Source organism: Temnothorax nylanderi, unplaced genomic scaffold (genome assembly GCF_030848795.1).
Source record: "Temnothorax nylanderi isolate EJ_2023f unplaced genomic scaffold, tnyl_v1.0 TNYL_tig0111_pilon, whole genome shotgun sequence".
NCBI classification, from domain to species: Eukaryota; Metazoa; Arthropoda; class Insecta; order Hymenoptera; family Formicidae; genus Temnothorax; species Temnothorax nylanderi.
In genome coordinates, this window is record NW_027249173.1 from 79,115 (window position 1) to 101,985 (window position 22,871).

The window sequence follows — 22,871 nt, forward strand, 5'->3', positions numbered from 1 at the left end:
TAACGGTAAGATGATAATATGCTAAATTCAATCAGGCATCTTTTTACCGTAAAAAGTAACAGATTGCAAGAGCATGGGTGAAATATCAGATAAAGAATGAGCATTGACCAGTTTCAATGATGCTCAGTTGAAAACATTGCATTTATATTACCTAATAAAATAATTAATGGAAATAATGTTATAACTCTAATGTTTATGCTACATATATATAAATTTTATTATTATATTATATGTACAGTATTGTATATATGAAATATGTATAATAAATATATTTTATAAAACATTTCACAGCCGCAATTCTCGCTCTTTAAAACATTATACATAACAACCATAAAAACAATAGACCGGGTTTTTTTATTTTGACCATTCTGTTCATGCTCGTGTCGTCCGTGTCGAGATCAACGTCAAGGATTATAAAAAATGCCAGGAATGCGAGGAGATTCTATCTGCGAATGGTCCTACGTGAGTCGCCGTTGTCTCACGAAAAATGGAGACGAATCGATCTCGGCAACCGCGCCACGGAATTTCGAAGTAAATCTTATTTACGGACCGGTCGATTAATAAAACTAGCCGCGCCTTCGCCGTTATCTTCCTCGCGTCGACCGGTGCCATAAAATTGAGATCAACGACTTCAGTTACTTCATTGAAAATACAAGCAATCGTTTTTTTAAGCAAATTTGAATTATCTAAATTAGATGACATTTATCACTATTATTTTATTTAAATTTTTAGTAGACGCAAACCATCATATGATTTATTACAACCAAGTTATTTTAATGTTGAGTTCAAGTTAAAAAAAAAAAAGAAATCGTTTTAAATCTATGTTCCGCATAAATTCTGAGAGCGGAATTCAAGGATCGCGCAACGTCGATCCGGCGAATTACGTTGCACGCCGTACGAGAGCAGTCTTACGAAAGGTGCCTTTTAATTGGATGGCGCAAATAACGCATATGTAAATAACCGGGGAAACGTGACGCCCGCCGCCGCCGCCGCTGCTCATTCATGGCGGTCGGACTTCGGTGAGGTGTCCCGTCTATATAGGGCGATGGGCGGTATTAGCATAATTCCTAATTTAATTTCTCGATAAATTCCCGATCGCACGCTCGCCTCGAAATGAGATGCTATCGCGGCACCACTAATTCGCGTCTAAGTTTATATCGCCTGGGACCTCGGCGCGCGGGGCCCGATAGCATCTCTCCCTCCCTCTTGTCTCCCTGTCTCACTCTTTCTTTCTCCGTGCCGGGGCCGCCTCGTAAAATCGGATTATATCGGCTCTGTCGCCCCTGCGATGTCGCGCACTTTATTCCGGTCTGCGTGCGATATCGTCTTCGGGAAACGAGTTTGCGGGGTTAGAGTGCGAAAATTCTTAACGAATTCTCCTTTTTCTTGCGTTTCCTTCCCTCCCTGCGCTTTTCCGCGCCGTTAAAAGCATTCTGGCAAATAGAAACATTTTAAGAGCTACATGTAAATGGGAAACCCGCGATATATGACGGATATCGCGAGTAGAGAAATTTTTTATGGCTAGCAACACAGCTCCTTCTAGGAAATCGCTCGAGTTTAAATAGCATTCCTCTATGTAACTGTTGAATTTATTTTTCGCATTCCAAAAATCCCACGCAACCGTCTCGCTCTCGAAAAGACCGCCACTTTTGCCTCCGGGATTACTTAACTCACTGAAGAAGGCAGAAAGGCAAACTCGGGGCCCGCAGAGCAAATTGAAAATCGGCCGACTCGTTTGTCGGCCCCGGGGGCCCCGAGGGAAAAAAAAACGGCGGATTTTCCTGAATCTCCGAGGCCTGTCCACTGCTCCCGGCAGGTGAGCCCGTCGAGGAAGTTACTGGCAGCTGATTCCATAAACAGATAGGAAAGGAGAGTTTCCACCGCCTAAAATAATGGGGGGCAGCGTACCGTGTACACATCGTACGAGTCTCTGTTTGTAAACTACGGCTCTCGCCTTCTTTACCTGCAGGATTCTCGGGGCCCTGTGAAACGTCCGGGCGAATTTCTCGCGCGCCCGCGTGCAACGGATACGGGATTATCCGCGGAAAATTCACCAGCGCGAGAGAATCCGTCAATCATACAGCCGATACAATTTTTGGCTGTTGCTCGGTTTTCGGTACTATAAACGCGTAAACGTGTTTTAAACTGTATTAAATGAGTCTCTATTGCGATTGTGTATACAAAAGTCAAGATCCTTTCTAGCAAAAATTGACTTCAGATTTGATAAAAAATAATCAAGATGTGTCGGTCTAAAATTTAGTTACGCTGACAGTAAAAAAACTCAACGTTCTTTTCGCGACAAATTGTTACGTCGGAAGATTACTGAATTACGTAAGACCTACAGAGAGTATCACCAATTCATAACAATTAATAATTATTTATAACTGCAATATAAACAAATAAAGATTCTTGACTCGTGCCTTTTGCGGTTTGTAATCATAAAGAGTAACAAAATGATTATCCTCAAAGTGGATATTCTCAAGTGAAAAGTAAATAGAGTATAACACGGAATATTATTATAGTGCACTTACTGACGCGCCGGTAATCATTTCGATAATGAATGGCGCGTCACGCCATTTTATTTGTCGCGATTTGACACAATTCGACAAATGCATTCGGTGGAATGCATATCAACGATGTGCCAGAGAATCTGCGATTTCATGCCAATTGTCGTACGCGGAGTCCTAAATCCGATTCAAGAAACACGCGTATCGAGAAACTGTGCCAGTTTTACATGAGAGCAGCAACACGACATATTTATCTTCTGGTAATAGATAACTCATAAATTCTGGTAAATGACGGCAATAAGCGCTTGATTCTGGCATCGACACCTGCTTGGTGAGCGAGGAATAATAACGCTTAACGATGTCCATAATTTATTTACTTACTGTTTTGATCGAAATAGAGAGACATTTCTTTTATATTGTATAGTAATTTATATCTATATGTGACAGAGAAAGAGCGTATTCGTTTAAATTGAATGGATATTAAGTAACAAAACAATAATAGCACAGGCCGACGAATTTCGACTTTTTTTTATCCTCAAATCTCAATAGTCGTTTCCGAAGGATTTTGGCGTGCTGAAACCAAATCCGCTGCCCAAATTGCTCTATCACGTCAGGTTTCGGAAATATCTGTATCTAAAAGTGCCAAAAAGGCCATTTTTCGGCTTTTTTAGGTTGAAATAATTATAAAACGATACGTGTTAGGCCCATTTTCTCGTCGAATTCGAGTTCTGCAGGAAAAAAAATAGAAACCATACGTTATACCTTGAAGATTGATAAAAAAATACTATCTACCTCTATGACGCTTCTTATACCTGTAGCGGGACAGTAACTCGCGCGCGGGTTAAAGTGTAGAGGGTAGATATAGTATTTCTAACCTAGAGGTAGATATAGTATTTTTTTATCAATCTATAATGTATGGTTTCTATAGATATTTTTTCCTGCAGAATTCGAATTCGTCGAAAAAATGGGCCTGACACGTATTGTTTTATTACTTCAACCTAAAATGGTCTTTTTGGTACTTTTAGGTACAGATATCTCCGAAACCTGACGTGATAGAGCAATTCGAGCAACGGATTCGGTTTCTGCACGCCAAAATACTTCGGAAACGATTGAAATCTGAGGATCGAAATTGATGTCGGTCTGTGTAATTCATTAACGCCTGAAATCGATTTTTCCTTAACGAAAATATCAAGAGAATCAATAATTTTTTCACAAGTGTTCTTAATTTTTTACATCAAATATTTCTCCAACTAATCTTTAAGTTAGAAAGTCTGCGAAGGTATTACATAAGGAATGAAGTTCCATCATCAATTTAATCTAACATTAGATATAAACAAAATTCACATATTCCTGTATTTATATTGCATACATTTCTTCAATTATAATATTAAATATGTGTAAAAATAATATAGTCACGCTCGTTACATGTAAAATATAAGAAAGTTAAAAGTCTAAATACGAGTAATAACATGCAGATATTACACTGCATCCAAGAGTGTTATTTTAGCTGAAACTCTTGATGCTCTTCTTACATGAACGTATTAACTTTTAATTTAATACGATTAAACGTGTTAAATGACGTAATTTAACATATGTATATGAAGAAACATGTAAAAAGAGCTTCAGCCAAAGGTGTCACGTTTAGAATAAAGTTTCTGGAATAAAGTTTTAAAATAACACACTTGGACTTACGGTGTACTGTTAAATTAATCTACATTGTGTAGAAGAAACACAATGTTTCTTCTACCATTGGACAATAAACTATATCTAAATTAATTTAACGATAACATCCTTTATTGCTCATATTTTAGCCTTCAACTTTCCTATATTGCATTAGAATATATATGTATATTATAAATTCACACATAACTCACAAATTACCATACAAATTCACGTGTTCGCGTTCGTGTTAGAAAGAACAATCTTCGCACGGTGTGAAGACCTCGATAAAAAATGAAAGCCCCGTGCAAACTGTTTCTTTTTCCCTATTTGGATACGCCACCGAGAAGCGATCGTGGTGGTCGTCTCGGTGGCCGGTCGAGCTCGCTGTTTTCCATAGATCTATCGGAGGCGCGTCGTTATTTACGGCGGATCGGCGAGATCCCCGCAGGTAGGAGAGGCATCCTCGCGCTCGGCGGTCGCGCGCCGCGGCGTTAAAACGCTTTCGATGTTTTGGGGATTCTTTAATCCGGATTACGCCGAGCCTGCCGGTAGTTTTCGGCATACCGCGGCCGTGTCACACGACCGAACGGATCCCGTCTGTCAGCGTTTCGTCAGTATGTCGCGCGCCGCGCGCGTCCCATTACCGGGACGAAAGGCGTGAAACGGATTTAATCCCGGAAGGAGTGCCAGAGGGACACCCAGCGTGAGTCCTTGATCTTCAAAGTATCCCCGTGAGGTTTGTAATGCGCGCGGAAGGAAAGGGCTTCTTGCCGGTATGCCTGTTTCGGGATACAATCAGCAATACTGAAGATTTTCGTAATGTGCTACTATAAAATGTAAGAGACGTAGAAATAAGATAAATAAATTTTTCCTTCGCGCAGGATTAATTGCATGATAAATAGCAGTTTGGAATCGTCAATTATTAAAACGTTCTGTCAAATTAAAACTAAAACATCAATCCATAACCATAGGTATCTTTCAGTTCTTAAGTGATTCACATATGATATGGACATTTTAGAGAAATTCTTAGACCAAAGAAGAAGGAAGAACAAAGCTTATAATTATCTAAATCCTTGATTTTTATACATGTACTTCAAATTGAATATGTATCTCAAATTAGCCGATTATATGGTCGGTATGTTCTTTTTACAGACGGAAAGACGCTCGCGCGTCGATCGAAGAGGATCAACGCCCAACCGCAAGCCGCCACAAAGGACTCGTCTGAGATTGAAAGGCGCCACTGAATGACTGAATGCGCAATGCTCTTTCGCCGCGATGAAAAAAAAAAGAAGAAGGGGGGAAAACACGCGAGAGTGGGAAAGAAAGAGACGGAGGAAAGGCGGGCACGGCCATGTTGGATCTTCTCAGCCATTTTTGGGGACGAAAAAAAGGCGGGATAGAGGGGCCCGCTTCGTGAAAACCGCTTTGAAGAAGACCACGTCAAATCTGACAGCTCGCGGGAAGGGTCCACATATGGGCACGCAAGGGCCGAAAGGGCCCGCCTCATTCCCCGCTGCCGTTGAAAAAGAACGAGCTGCTCAACTCCCCTCTCCGTACCACCCCGCGATCCCCCGTCCTTTTCCTCTTCTTGTTCGGAATCGTGGGGGACAGAGGGGCATTCATTCATGCACGCATTCCCAGAATGCAACGCGCGTGCGAGTGTGTCCAGTACACGCACGGGGCCCCTGGAGGGGACCCGCGCGAAGGGACATGGCGAGATAAAGCGAGTACCATCACGACGTGAATATCTTCTGGACCGGAAAAATGTCAAATTAAAAAATACGCGGAGTGTAACAATATATTAAAAATATATTACAGATGTAGCAGGAAATTTGTAAAAAATACCAGTTATATTATCATAAGATTTGTTCTTATAACAAACTTCTTTGTTTTTTATTCTGCAACTGAAGGAATTTTTGAAATGAAAAAAAAGAAGAATGTTGCAAGAAACTATAGAATGTGTTTTTAAAAATAAATAAATAAAACATCTATAGCTGTAGTTGAAGATAGTAGGTAATATATGAGCTATATAAGTAATAATATACAATCAAAGTATTTCTCCAGAACTTTTCTTTGTGAAGAAATAGATAGCAAACTTGCCAAAAATTTTGTCGCTAAAATTGAGAGATAAAGATAGTATAAGATAAAGATAAGATAAAGTACAAGAAAGTTCTTATTACAACTCGAAGAAAGTAAAAAAAAGACATAAATAAAGAATGTATAATGTATAGAAATAAGAAATTAAAAAACGTCAATCAGTTGGAGACTAAATTTAAAAATGTAGCGAATGTATATATATTTTTCTTTAGAATAGTGTTGACACACCTTCAGAAAAATAAATATGCTTTCGTGAAAATTGCATAAGAGTCGCTTCGGCCTTGACGAGGTTGAGCCGCGCCCAATTCCTGCGTGCGAGTGTGACACGGAAGTGACGCGCCGTCGGCGTCGCGGAAAATCGCTCGTCGAACGTCTGAGCGATTTCCTTGAGCCTGTCTGTCCCCCCCCTCTCTCTCTCTCTCTCTCTCTCTCTCCCTCTCGCGTAGCTTTTCGAGACGTTGTCTGGTTGCACAACGAGGCCGAACGCGCACTCAATGCAGAAATATAAACGAATGCAGGACTGCACATAGCAGTGGCGAATTTAGGCCGAGTAGCATCGACAATAATTGCGACTAGAAAATCTCAACGAAAGTATATGCAGAGATTTCGAGAATATCATCGAATATTGTCTTAACGACGCTAATATAATTAATAAAATAATTTTTTTTCTTCTATAGAAAATGTAGCAATTTTAAGCAAAATTTAAAAAATAAAAATCAAAAGTCTCTTTTTTTTCTCTGCGCTGCAAAATCCCAGGTGCGATTTACGGTAATCCATCGCCTAATTCATCGGTCTAATTGCGACACGACGCGGTGTTTAGCGTGCGTACATTGGATTAATTAATGTGAAAGATTTGACATTTAGAGTCCAGGACATGGAAGTGGATATGCGGCGGTAGCGGGTACAACACGTATACGCGGCGTTGAAGCGAGTTCTCTGGTTACAGACACGGGCAGCGCGCTGCCCAGACACCGTGCCCGCTGTAACCGTAAACCGGGGAATGGTACCAGTATTCGCGGCTATTTCGGGGCCACGTCGGCGCTTACGATTTGAACGAGTGTCTCCTCCTTCCGCTTGACCCGAAAGCATCTTTATTCGCACGCGAAAATTCGCGCGACGGCTCGCGCCGTTCGCGAGAAAGTTAAATATGCGGAGAACACGCATCTTCGGACACACGCATAGGTGTATCGTGCCATCAATCCGCCATCGGGATTTTCGCGAATAATTTATAACTTCGGGATTTAATAATAAAAATTACTTTCATCGAAATCGGTACGCGTGTTTGCCAACGATACGCGAACGAAAATGTTATCGAATGTAAATAAATTAAAAAGAAAAACGAACGAATTTTAATGCGAATTTAAATGGATTTTAATGTAAAATATATTTAACGCAGGTTAAATGTTTGAAATCCTACATCGCCTTAACGTAGCACAATTAGCGCGAAATAGAAAGGGTATTCACATTAAGATAATAAATCATGTATACCGTATTCAATATTACGTGCCTTATAAAATCTAATGAAGGATCGATTGTCTAAATTATATAACTCATGAATTTCAGAATAAGAACAAAAGCTTTAATTTAATTACGCATTATCTATTAATGCGGCGGAAAGCTTGTTACTTAACATAATCCGAGTTTGTTTTACTTTTCTTGAAGAAATATATGTACCGTTTGCTTGTCTGTTATATATACATTGACTTAGCCGATCTAAAACGAGAAATCTTTTGAAAGTATCTCGAGTGATTAACGGCGGCAGACAATTGTCGAAGTTAGCCAGTCGGACGCCATGTCGAAAGTACCTACGTAGGGCGTACCGGGTGTACGAAGAGCGAGGTAAAGTAGCGCCACCCTCCTTGTGTCACTGACGAGTCTCTGCTTTTTAGAAGGAGTCAATATTGGCGCAGCCACCCCTGTTTCTAACCCTTACCCGACCACCCCCGCGCGGCCGTTACCGCCCTCTCGACGCTGACTCCCCCATCTGTCTCATTCCACATCCGGCGAAAGTACACTGTCCCTTCCAGAAAACCCGCCACTTCGATTATTTTTAACCCCCCTTGTGTCCGCGAATCGATACTCGCGGTTAATCAACTGCCGAATAATCGATTAAGCGAAATTGTCCCGCTAAAATATAAAATATGAAAATGTAAGCGCAAACTTACTTTTCGTCTTAAAGATCGAGAACACAGATATGTATGTTATAAATATCGCATATTTAGCCAGAATACCTATATGCGACCACGAGTAATGCTCGAAAGTCATTTTAAAGTATTAATAGATGTTATCAAAGTGCGAGTAAGATGGATCAATCGAGATTAATAAATACAAAATTTTTTTTTATTAATTCTGTGCAATGTTGCACGAGTAATAAAATAATGATTAAAAATTTAATATTTAATATTCATAAAAGGTTTAATAAAAGGTACACGTATTGTTCAATCAGGTGAAAAATATGTTAGCAATATTAAACATAAAATCGTAATTGCATATCACGTTCCGTTTTTATTCCATATTACTGCGTAGCTTCGCAAAAAGTTCGACGTTATAGATATGTATTTTTACACCATTACGCAGTAAATGCATCGGAGTTATTGAAACTTAATCTTTTTCCCCCCAACTTTATGATTATTATCATTATAGTAACATAAAATGTTTTTAAAAGTTTTATGCTAAAAATATCTTTTACGCACAGAAATTTTTAATTTAATTTACTTTTTTATTCGTCTAACTTTTTACCGTGATAAAGTCGGTCTATTATATAGAATTTATCAAGATAATTGTAATCATAAATGTAAAATTTCAATATTTTTTCGAAGCTATAATCGTTAGTCATTACTTATTAGTCCTTCTCTGTTTTATATCCAAATATATTTGATATTGAGAAAAAATATATTTGTATTTTTATATACATATTTGTTTTATAATATACCAGAATTTTTATATTTCGATAGAAATATGATCGAAGATATTTCTGCATCAGAAGTGCTTCTGCAAAGAAGTGCTAAAAAAATAATGACTATTATTATATCTTCGTACACCCACACTCATACAATTTTATTTAGGAAAAAGAAACAATTGCAAAACCTGACATTTTATATCCATTTATATGGGGGAGAGTCAATTTTTATAAAAACATCCGAAAAAAGATAATAAAATTTCGTGTAATTAGATTTATTTAGAGTAATTAGATTTATTCAAATCTATTTCATTGTCAGCGCCAGATTTAGTATTCGCAATTATCCCGATTGGTCCTTTGTGCAGCTTTTGTACACGGCTTCGCAATAATTATCATTTCTGAAATATACGCAGCTTGATTCAATGTGCCGCTCTTCTTTGTTCACGCGTAGAATTTTACGACGGTGATACCGGCGGATCATCGAGTCCGGTTCGTAGAAAACGTCAGAAGAACCGCACACGTCGCCCGATAAAAACGTCGCCACAAACAAACGCGGTGAGCAGCCGTGCGCGCGTGTGTTTCGCTTATGCGGCGCGAATAAAACGTCCCTAATCTAATCTAATCTAAAGTGGACAATCTCTGACGGCCGACAAATGAGAGAGACGTTAATCCCGCTGCCAGTAGTTTCCGAGCGACGATCATGGAGCACGGAGCGTGTTTACAATTTAGTCATTAATGCGGAATAAATGTAAAGTCCGTATCTTTTCATGTAAACCATCTCCTAAGAATCTCCTGGCCAGACGACATATCGTTGTGTAAAATAAAATGCTCGAGGAATAGTTTTAAATTTAATAAATAGATATCTTATAATACGCGTAATAAAAAATACAAGTTATCGAGCAATGCCGGAATGAGAATATATACCTCTGTAGCTGAGAAGTTATTTTAATTTCTACGAACAATTGTACGAAATTAATTGCGACAATGTTAATTCCTCCGAGCAACGCACGTAGGAACGTATATCTAAAATTTCACGAAATTTCTATATTTTATAACGCGATCGACCGATCGAATCGAGGTCAACGCCGACGAGAGCCATCGATTAGATCGGTCTGGGAGAGACTTCTTAAATTTTAACAACAAATCGATCGCACGGGATAAGATTGTCGGCCGGCTGGAAATAACGTCCCTTCCATGTCCTCCCCCACCATTTTTCTCTCCGCGCTGTCGGATGAAAGGGGCGAGCGAGGACGAAGGCGAGGGCGAGGGTTCGAGGGTTGGTACATTAGCAATGTTTTGTTGACACTGGAGAACAACGGCGAAGCCATTACTGGCTTCTGCCACAGCGTGATATGGCCCTTCGATCCATCGTGAAAGCCGGCGGAACGGCAAACTCGCGCTGTAGAAGCGACTCTGCGTTGGTCTCTTTCTATCATAAAGACGTCGCTTGACATTGTTATCTCTGCATTCTTAATTTTCACATTTAGAGAGAGAGAGAGAGATCTGTATATCACATATTTCAAAACCCATGAAAAACCGCGGTATTGCCACGGATTACGATAATATAATGGCTCCAACAATTTATAATTCTCATTTCATAGAAATCAGAAATATATAAACGGAAATAAAGTTACTTTCAAAAATCCCGATTTCTCCCTCGATCGTTTCAATACCGATAAGATCCTCGGCTTAAAAATCATTCGGCCGAAGAATAATAAATTCGGAGTACGATAAGTCAGTTGGAGAGCGATTATGGGATGCCCGTACTTCGGTCTTTATTTATTTCCGGCGCCACGATGTTGCTCTCTTGGTTTATTGCTCGCGGAGCGGAGTCCCTTCGGGGATGACTGACTCTTTCTACTGCGGGCCTATAGCGCGACGATAATAAAGACGTTTTTAAGCGCCATATACAAGCGCGCGGCCGCTCTCGCACAGAGATAGTGAGAGCAAAACAAAAAAATATACAGCGCGACCAGCGCGTGCGGTCGGGAGTTTATTTTTGACTGCGAAGAATGAAGGCACAATGCACTCGCGGATGCACCGGCGTCCATATCCCCGTTTCTTTTCCTCCTGCTCTCTCTAACTGTATGTATTGTTTATTGTTTGTCATTCTGACCATGATCAAAATTGACGCGTTTTAAGTGTCATACATATACAACGGTATGTAGGACGAAAAAGGATCGCAGCGCGAAACATGCAGCATTTATTTTTCAAGCCGAACGATAGAATCGATACTCGAAAAAAAGGGCTGACTGACCGATGTTTTTCAAATCTTCGAGAGCAACACGGCGCGCTGCCGAAAACGTTGCAACTACGGCGCGTTTTTTTTTATGCTTGTCGTTACCGCCGCTGGCCGTTACCGTCGATCTCTCGTCGCTCGAGAGAGACTCGTGGAGTAATTTTCATTAAAGGAAGCGCGATATAATATTTGCACGTTAGAGCCTGCGCACAATAGAGCACATATTAGGAATAAGAATAAATATTAAATATTAGGATCTATAAATATAGAAACATTTCTGTAATAAACTTTAAATATTATAGGATATGTAAATGTAGAAATGTTCCTATATTATATCTTATATTTTATTCTTTTCCATTACGTTGCGTTACGTTTATTATTTCTGATTTCTAATATTTATTATTTATTTTTATTCCTAATATGTGCTCTATTGTACGGGTCTTGTCCATACCGTTTCTTAAATTACAGATCACAACCCGCGACTTTTCCTATTCGCGCGCCACACAACGCTCTCGCTGCCATATCGCTCTCCATTGTCAGATATTATTTATATTATTTTTAGCTTTAACGGCCGAAGCGATCCCATCCAGCGGACTAAAGTAGCGCCGCGGACTCTTCTCTCCCTCACGCTGCAACGCGACACCGCACGGTCCGCACGCACCGTCGGAAAATTTCGAGAAGCGGCCTGCGCGGCGGGGACGCGCGCGCGTGGAGCGAGGAGCGGATTATCCGGCGCGGCGCCGTCGCCGATCATCTTAATCAGCATCACCGCGCGTTATCTCGCGTTTGGGCGACACGCACGCTCCGTCGTCACCTGACACCGGGTACCGAGAACAGCGGTTCCGTTATCGTCGGCAACGATGCAACTGCAACGACGGGTCGCCGTTGACGCACCGCGTCATCATCGTTGTCGTCGTCGACGTCGTCGTGTCTTGTGCGTTTCTCAAAGTGCAGCGGAGGCACTTCGGCGCGGTTGAATGCTGACGACTTTGTATCTCCGCGCTCGCCGCGCATCAGCCGGCACAAATAATCTAGCGCTGATTACAGCCGGAGAAGTCTTTCTTCTCCCTTTGCCACCATCCCTCTTATCGGGGTCGGCCCCGATTTTTTCGGTATGCAAAACAGTCGTGGCATACCGCGCGGGGTTTTATCTCGATCGACGTCTCATTGTTTAAAGTTTGTTACGGCAGGAAGAAAAAGAGAGAGAGAGAGAGAGGGAGAGAGAGAGCGTCCTGCTCTTGAGGGTTGAGCGTGTACGGGTATTATGGGTGTTTCGAGAATCCATCGTGTTTAGATCGGCCTTATCTTTCGCGCGATTTGGAGCTTATATACTTCCGTTCGGATACGCGCTCTGTGTCGATAATTACGGTCGACTGATATCAATTATTCAAGAGCGCACGCAATCGTTATCTTTCTACATAAATTGCTACGCAGCCATCGTTGTGATCGCGCTTGTAAAAAAAAAAAGAGCGATAAGTCAGAGAAAACTGGATTATGATCTAATAGTATAATTCATTGTTATTATTGTAATGATCCCCATTGCAGACATCGTATATCATTATTGTTATATACAAATTATTATTCATCCTTTTAATTCCTATTACGTGGTAGAATTATCATCTAATGTGTTAACCATTTTCTATCAGCTATCGTTTGATAGTAAATAAGTTAAACACTGTACACTTAGAAAAAAAGCTGCTGCTTCAATTACAGTGCTATCACGGGGTGCCAAAAACATAAGTACAGTTAATTCAATTCTATTATTATTAGACCCAATATCTGGATTATTAAACCAATAATTTAATTAATTGGGTCTAATAATAATACAATTGAATAAACTACTTATGTTTTTGGCACCCCGTGATAGCACTTTAATTGAAGTAACAGTTTTTTTTCTCAGTGTACGTAAATAATCTTTTAAAATTCACTTAGCCCTTTTTTGGAGCGGTCTGTGTTTTATTGAGCGTGCGCGTTATATCGTATCAAAATGAGGTAGTTAAATCGCTCGATAACAGCTCCCGGGAGAGGACTATGGTCCCCGTATTTGACGTTTTTTGTCTGTTGCAGACGCCCACGAGACGCCCCTGTCCCGAGGGGCTCGTCAGGACGCCGCCCCTGCATACGCGAGATATTCATTTAATTTCCGCAGATTATGTATACGTTAAGCACTTAAATAATTATGGTCTTAATCCTCGCTTATTATTATTTTTTCGTTATTACAAACATTATTGTAAATAGAATTAAGTTCTTTTTATAATCTATTTACTGGAATCAAGTCCATATGCATTTAATCCAGTGTTACTCAGAAAATATGTAGCACGAACTAAGGTGAGACTTAAACCCTAGATAATCTAAGAGTTAAGTCGCATTAAGATACATTTTTTTTAAATATTTTAAATTATTACTTGGTCCTTGGACTTAAATTATACCAATAAAATTGGTATGATTCAAAATTATTACAAAATTGTTTATTATGACAAACAGTGTAGTTGTGAAAAAATAATATACATAGTACCTGAAGTTTTATTCATCTTATTGTTATATAGTAACGTCGGATTAAAGTGTAAAGATTTGAAATGTTAATAATTTCAAGGGACTGGCTTTTTATTCCCTGTTATATAATCTTATTTCGCAGTACCTAATTATATTAATTGAAAAAATAAATTAGTTGGTAAAATCTGTCTTCTACTAAATCTATTTATAAATACATTTTTCATCGCTTTAATATTTAACATATTAAACAATTTAAATATTGATTCCGGTGAAAGAGCCATATGTGCGAGACATTAAATGAGATACGCTGCGCGCGCGCGTTAATCCGGAACAAAATTTACTCTTCTATGTTTTCAACAGATAAAAAGGTCTGTCCGTTATTAAAGGCACTGTAAGGAGACATAAGAGGTGTAGCATAAGTGGGAGATGGCAACATCGCCGGTGAAATACCACTACTTTCATCGTTTCCTTACTTACTCGGTTAGGCGGAGTATTAAAGAGCTTCTCGACCTTATATTCTATCATCCAGAATAATTTTTAGCCGAGTAAAAACATTTTATTACGTTGAAAATCTATTGTTAAACGCGTTTTTCTTGAAACAATATTTTTCTGTAGTTTTACCATTATTTCTCTAGAAGGATAGAATAAATATTAGGATGTTTCTTTTTTAAATTTTGTAAATTGAATTCTCTACAAATTAAACCAAAATATTGTTAGAAAAAATTGTTTATTTCCTTAAACAATTGTAAAACAGAGTAAAAAATTTTTGTTTAATCGATAAAAATTTTACCGAGAAAAAAATTCTGTTTGTCACGTTTCAATATTTTGTCAAACTGTGATAAAACAAGAAAAGTCTCTTTTTATCATACTGTATTTTTAAATAAATAAACGCTCTTGCAATAATCGACATCACATTTTCTTCCTAAATGTATAAAAAAGCTATTATAAAAATAATTTCGATTATATTTATTGTATAATTTGCAAGCAATTTACCGCACCATAATTTTTTCGTGCTTACAGGTCTCACATCTCCTTAATGTTTCAAAAACTGCAATGTCGTTATCACTGTTCCCGGCTAACGTGGAAATAAAATCCATCCTTAAACAAAATATATTTTCTGCTGACTGCACATTAGTAGAAGTGTCAGCGAGGAGTGCCTTCATCGAAGGATATATGGATCCGGCCGATCCATGCGAATCGTGGTTACGGTGTTTTCTCGCGAGGGAGGAAGTGGGAAGCACCACCGTGGCAGGACCAGTACACACGTCATGCCACGGGGAACGTATCGAATTTCTTATGGCTTCTGTGTATTCCCATGGACAGCGGCAGGGGGTCAGAGATGCGTGCACGTTCTACGAAGTGTTCGCGAATTAACGCACCCGTCGTCCCAAAGCGTTCAAGAATCATGGCAGAATGATGAACCATCGGTACATAACGTTCGTCGAGTTCAATTTTAAATTTTAACGTTACAAGAAAATGTAAAATTCATCTTCGCATCTATGTATATCACCAAAACTTGAATTAAATGAAGATTCTATTAGTTTCAAACTCGAGTTCACACAAGAGACGTATTTTATTGAATCATTTTTGTTGAAAGCGAATGATTCGCGGAAATATAATTTATAAGAGAAACGTGTGTATGTGTAACTCGCGAAAAGTTGCGCAGATTGAATTGATCGTTCGAGACTGATACGAGAATGATTATTTCCAGAGTAAAGTTCGTATCCAAGAATTTATGGTCACCCTAGGCACACTCATGACGATGAGTCTTATACACTGAGAAAAAAATGTCGTTAATTTGACTAAACTCGTTTAGTTGTAGTGATTTGTTTAATGTAAATATTAATATATTTAAATCAAATATACGTGAGTAATATCAAGAAATATTTTATTTTATTTTATATAATATTTGTTGAATTAACAAATGTTAGCTTGACAGCCCGTGACCGCTGCATTTAGTTGAATCAAATAATATTTCTTTGAATCAACGATTTTTTTTTCTCAGTGTACAGACCTATCTGATGGCTTTCCGGATACGCACGTATGGCATCATATTTGCCGCATATTAATTACAGGAAATCCCGCAAAGCACCTTTGCTCCTGAATCACCCTAATATCGCACAAATATCCATTTAATTATTCCCATCCGCGTGATTTCGCGAACATTTACTCGTTAGAATTACTTTAAAAATCAATGTGTGTGTACTTTAAAAATCCATCTTTAGCTCAAAAGAATTTTTGGCAACTAATAATTGTTTTAATATTATACTTCAACTTAATTCATTACAATAATTATAATTTGTTTAGTTTACAATTTAATTTTAATTAGAACGGGAAGTGAACGCTAATAAACAAAGAAATTTTACATTTTGAGACAAGATTGAATGTATACACATGAGAGAATTTTTCGTTATATTTTACCGTTTAAATTCACTACAAACTTGGGACAACTTGGCAACCAAGGAATTATTAAAATATACAAAAGACAATTTACAAACAACGTAATAAAAATTACCAAGGAGATTGGTAATTTTTAAAAAATTATTGAAATTTTACTATATATTTTAGTAAAATTAATCAAACATTTTTTATTTTATTGTAATAGATATATTTTTTCTTATGGTAGATATTAATCAGAATAGCTCGCATAAAATTCTTCGTAATACATGTTGTCCCACAATTACCATGATTTTCAAGGTAAATTCTAAGAAAAAAGTGTCTCTGTGTAGTTCGACATACAATATTCAAGAGTTTCTCTTGCAATGAACTTATGTTCGATCCATACCGCTAATGAACCGATTGACAAGCATGGCACATACTTTCGATTATCGACGACCAGCCGTCAAAGTGCTAAATTTCGCGGAAGAATTCGCAGGAGATTGGCTCTGTCAGTGGCCCAGATGGCCCAGCTGGTACTTATTTATTTATTATTCGCTCGCTCGCTCGCTCGGCGAAGAAAAGGACGGCCGCGCGCACGAGCATGCATGCATGCATGCATGCGACACGATGCTCTCGCGGTGGAAGGCATCGCGTTACGTACATAGTTATGGGGCCTCCGCTCGTTTCTAAAATCGGATGTAGAGCAACGACCTTCCAAACAACACGGGACTCCTACGGGCCGCGCGCTTCTATCCGCGAGAGACGAAAATTCCACGCTAACGCGTCCGTCAATTGTACATCTGCGTACCGTCGCGGCGTCGGACGCGTAAAAATATATATTGCCGGATATCATTTACTTGACAAAGTATTTAATAAAACGATGGTTTGTTAAGCGATCTTCCAATCCGTCGTATTTATTAATATTTTACTAATTGCGTTATCGTCGCTTCGTGTCGCTACCTTGAGTCATTCCTGTTAATATCTCCTATTACATATGGGGCTTAACATATTTCTATTTGTGATCTGTTTAATAAGATACTTCAACAGTAACAATTTAATATTTTTTTAGTTTAAATAGAAAGAGAACTCGATCTTTTTCCCATTGACCCAATTTGACAGCCGCAATATTTCCTCTTAGAGTATTCGCGTTTTCTAGCGCATTACAATCCTTACTTTTCTTTATTTAGATAATTAGATTGTTGCATACTTGTGTCTATTCCAGAGAACATTTTTTAGAATAAAATGCATTTCCTTCCATCTTTCGGTTCTAGCAAGGGGCGTGATATCCCAATGACAATTCAATTTACGTAATTAACTAAGCGGAAAGAGACGCCTCCGGCGTCAAAAACTCACCTATGCTCGGCGGCACGGTCTCTCTGTCTCCTGTTTTTGAACCAATTACTGACTTGCGTGGTGGTAAGGCCGGTGCTCTCCGCCAATTCTCGCTTCTCGCGCGGCGACGGATACGGATTGGTGGCGTACCAATCCCTCAGGACGCTCCTGGACTTTTCCTTGAAGCAGTAAGACGTCTCCTCGCCGTCCCAGATCGTGCGCGGTAAGGGAAACTTACGGCGCACCCGGTACTTTCCTGCAAAGTGAAAGACGAATCCTTTTGTAAGTCAGGAGTATATACTATTCTCTCTTTCAGAGAAAACATTGAATAGAAGTGCAATTTTAAAAGCGTCGCTGGTACGCTATAAGTCTTAAGATTGCAGTGCCGTCAGAATACCGTCGCGCGAGTGTCTACCTGTATCTTTAAATATACACATTTTGAGACCTCCAAGATAAATATTCTTGGGTGAAGCCTGGCGAGTGAAATTCTCATCGCGAACGCGGATTCGCGACGCCGCGCGCCGGCCGCGCCGGGAAAAACGGAAGAGGAAGCGGCGGAGTGCGTTATGCACTCCGATTCTCTCAGCGTGCTCACAGAGGCACGCTTTGTTTCTAGCTTCTCTTTTTTGGGGGACGGATTTGGTTTCTGGGCCGAGTGCAACGACGTCGTCAGCTTCACGCGCGCGACGCGCGACGCGCGACGTTTGCGAATAGGATCGAGCGGGTAAAATAGGGCCAAGTCTATACCGCTCATTAGAGCTCGTACTTGGTGCGTACGATAATAACTTTGTTCGTTTTGTTCGTCCGTTTGGCTGTTAATGATGATGAAATCGTGCGGCGTGCATTCCGGCACGCAATGTCCTGGTAGGCGCGAAAATAAATGCGACGCGCACGCATCGTGTTATCCGCGGAATATTTTATGTCGAGAGGTTGAATAAACTGCTTATAAATTATCACACACAGCGTATTATTAAAAATTACAGAAATTTCTTTATGGGATATACCGATAATAAAATGTTAGCAGTATTTATACATTATATTAATTAATAGTAACATATTTCGAGAAATAATAAGAATAATTAAAAATCATTAATTTAACGAGAAATGTGACGTACATAGGTATTTTCTAATCTTTAACAGAAAAACTTAATCATTAATCGGCGTTACTAACATTTTTAACGATTTTTTACTCTATATATGTAAATGGTTATATGATTTATTTATTTATCTTCAGAAAATAACTATCGTGCTATTAAACATTATGTTCTACATTTTTCTCTGATGTGACTCTTCTCATCGATCAACGTTGATTAGTTTTCAAGTGAAGATTGGGCCACTGAAGTTATATTTTTTCAAGATCTACAAAGATATTTCGGGCTAAACCCAAATAATTGTTGATAAAAACGGGAAATACTTATTTAATAAAACGATCAAGATGAGAAATTAGCAATTAACAATTACTAGGAAAAATACATTGTCGAATTTGCTCGGAATAATTTTTACCGATCTTACTACCTATATACGCAAGAAAAAAATCGTTGAAAAATTCTTACTAACCAACTGCGCCGAGGGGCCTTCCGCGCAGCCTCTCGGCTTCGATGTAGTGGGCCTTGAGCCAGAGAGCCTGCAGCTTCGGATGATTGTTCGGGCTGAAGGTGTGGCTCTCCAGGATCCTGTAGAGCTCCTTGAATTGGCCCCGATGGAAAGCGACGATCGCCTTGGCCTTGAGTACGCTCTCGTGCCGGTGCAACCTGGTGCACGCCGGCAGAGACCATAGGAATCGGCTAAGCCTCTCCACGGAGCCCGCCTGCTGAAGAACCTGGACATTCGACACCATCGCCTTGAAGACGATAGACAGGGGGGGCACACTGTTAGTCGGCAAAACTCATCCCGGGTCTCCTCTTATTCTAGTGTATCTTGTATATGTCTCATATTCACCTCTTTCAACTGATCGTTTCGTTCAAGGAAGATGAGTCGGACAACTACCGGTGACTAACAGGTCAGTCGGGACAATTTCGTGTAAAGGGGAACGGTGAGAACTAGGATGAGAATGGAAGATTACAGCAATTGGCAATTGAAACGTTTATACATCTATTTTTTTTTAATCCCAGGAAAAATTAACCTTTAAACGAGAGAATTAAACTCAGATCAATCCTCTTATATCTAGAATTTTCAAGCCGAAAAAATTAATTTAAATTTAATTTCTTTAGTTTTTAACAAAGTAGTGTATACAAGTTATTGTTATATTTAATTTAATTATCCACCGTAATTACACAATACAAGTTAAAAAATTATAAAAACTGAGGCATAAATCGGAATACTATAACAAAATAATGTAAAATTACACAAAGACTCTAAAGCCTTTATAAATTTAAATAATAATTCGAATTAATCCTGATTAAATACAATTTGTAAATTGAAGTAAACGTCAACTTTAACAAAAACCAGTTTGAACGGGTACAAGAATATCTTGGTTAATTATTTTATTAAAACTCCTCTTTCTTTAAAAAGAAAAAACTGACATAGCTTCAGATGGAAGTGGTTTGTATATTTGGAATTTTTAATCTTTTCCTTGAAACAAAGATATTATAACGACTATTCAAATTATCTTAGGTATAGCTTCATGTATTGATATAGCACTTTTGACAAAAAAAACCTAGTTAGATCTGGAGATCCGGGATAGATTTGTTACATGCCCGATAATTTTTTTTCTCTCAACAAAACTAGTGTCTGTTTAAAATCATCGCATCAATAAAGAGGCTGAAAAATTGGTCTCGACTTGAAAGCACTTTCTTAAAGTAGTTATTAAATCTTCCTCATAAAGATCAATTTAGAAGAATTTTGGGATTATAAAATAAATTTTGTAAAAAATTGAATGAAATTCAATATAATATCGGGATAAGGTTTCAGAAGTTCGAGGAGAATTGAATCAGGATATCTACCTTCTATGCCGATATATTAACAGTTGATTTTCAATTAATAAAATTTTTGCGAGCAAGCAGAAATGAGTCCTCGTGTTTCGGAGCGATTAAAATAGTCTTAGATATTTTCGGAATATATGAAATATTTTCAGATAGTCGGTGGTTCCTTATGTCAAGATGTTCATAATCATAAGCGAAAATTCTGTATATTTAGTTCGTATATTAGAAATATAAATATATCACGCAATAATGCGAAGCTATAGAATGACGGGAACTTTAATAATAAAATTATGAAGTACGGAAAGCCATACAACTATAGTTTGAATAAAATAATATAATTTGACGGAGAGAAAATCTAATCATGTGTAAAATTACACCCGACATATCTTTGACGTTTAACATCAGTATAATTTCTCGAAACGACTATTAATGAACTTAAACGATCGCGTAACACGATCCTAAGTGGAACTATACATCAATTTTATTTCGTCGTATACTTCAGTTCGTTTTATCGGTACGAATCATGTTATCCCTTGCGCGTTCTCCCGTTGACATAATTAACCACCGAGGATTCCGTTTGAGAAATGAGCTATCTATTTGCCAGTATCCGCATATATGTCTGCTTTGCGTCACTGACGTTTATTTGATATCACGCGCGCACCATATATTACCAGTCTAGATATCACCGTATTACGTATCTTTAATTTACACAACTTTTTTATAAAAGCGCGATATTATCATAAAATCGATACGTTACTGGTACGTGTAAACTTTATTGCAATACAAAATCTATATGCACGTGTAAATAGTCGTTCGACTCTATAATTGGCTCTTTCAGTGACACGAACACAAAAATTTCACGTTGTATCCATTTATATATTTTTCCCTACATTTTCGAATAATCATATATTAACATCAAGTTTAATTTCATATATTAAATCAAATTAATAAATTTCTCACGCTTGAAGAAAATTAATATCGCGAGAATCTCGAGATTTCCTTCCAGCGCATGAAATTAATTTCTGAGAATCCGTCACGAAATTAAGACGTTATCGATCCTATGCAGACGAGTGTCTGATGATCGCTCAATTAGCAATATGAGCTCTATGTACACCTGTCATCTTTGTCTGCTCGCTGTCGTCGCCGGATGTCGCCGAATTTTCCACGATACGGCCGATTAATCTCACCGCGTGGCGCATAATGAGGAATGAGTATCACGTCACCCGAACGAAGAGAAATGTACGACATAGATCTTAAGATTGGATTAACTACTGTCAACGATGCTGATGCTGATTAGAGGGACCGCTGTTACGCGAGTTTATTCCCCCCCCCCCCTCTCTTTTAGAACTGGACAATGCAAACAATTGTGTAACGCATAACAATTTTTTATGTACTAGACATCACAGACGCGCGCTATTTAGCTTTAACCCTTCGTAGTCACACTTGGGTCAATATGACCCACACTCATTTGGATCTAAATATCAGCTAAATGCCTAGCTTAAAATGGGGCTTGGTCCACCATCTACAAGAGTTTGAAGTATTCTCTATAGGTAGAGACCGTTAATCATGTAGGTACTCGTTCGCGATTTTTTTTCAACATGTTGCCATTTGATTTCTCACAAAATCGCAGTTGTTTTATATTCTAAAATGTTCAAGGTATGTTCCAGAATTATTTGAAACCGATCGGACCGATACTATTAAAATAGCAACTATTAAAAATCGACTGGGTCAATACGACTCAGTGTGACTACCGCGGAATTCTATATAGAGAAGTGTCTACGAAGGATTAACATTATACTATTACTGTTACACTATTAACCCTTGATACATAAAACTGTCAAAATATGCGATGACAGATGCTCACGAAGTCAGCACAATGAGAAAATCAATCAGCATCGTGGAAAAATGTCAACAATAAAATTTCTTACACGGCTTTTTTATGAGCGGAATAATACATTGAAAATTGAATGTATAAAAAAGGGATAATCCGAAATAAAGAATCTTTCCGCTTTATTCATTTAATAGATGGACAAACATTTAAATCTTCTCGCTGAATTTTGGATATGATTGTACGCGCAATATACAAATAATTACACTAAGTAATTTTTATTCGATAATACTTGCTGCTATAATATAGACATTAAAATTATTGGGATCAAAAAAGATTGAATCTGAATTAGATATGATAATAATTCAATATATCGGACTAAGCTGCTAAACTGGGATTGAAAGTCGATGTTCTTAGAATAATTTAACCAGATTCAGAAGGGAATCATTCAGTCCTATCATTTCTCTTTTTCTCGTGTGCAAGATCGATTCCGTTGATATTCGACAAGAAATGG

At 38.5% G+C, this 22,871-nt stretch overlaps 1 protein-coding gene across 2 annotated transcripts in view; it reads right to left on the reverse strand.

The window, feature by feature from the left end:
* The window catches only part of So (sine oculis), a 36,983-nt gene that overhangs the window by 8,813 nt on the left and 5,299 nt on the right, over positions 1–22,871 (reverse strand). The window contains exons 2-3 of one of the 2 annotated variants that reach the window (XM_071712529.1): positions 19,166–19,427; positions 17,630–17,864 (exon numbers count right to left, since the gene is read on the reverse strand). In XM_071712529.1, coding sequence (XP_071568630.1) covers positions 17,630–17,864; positions 19,166–19,427 — 497 coding nt within the window. Of the gene's footprint in view, positions 1–17,629; positions 17,865–19,165; positions 19,449–22,871 lie in introns of both variants that reach the window. The other variant, XM_071712528.1, reaches the window with a different exon arrangement.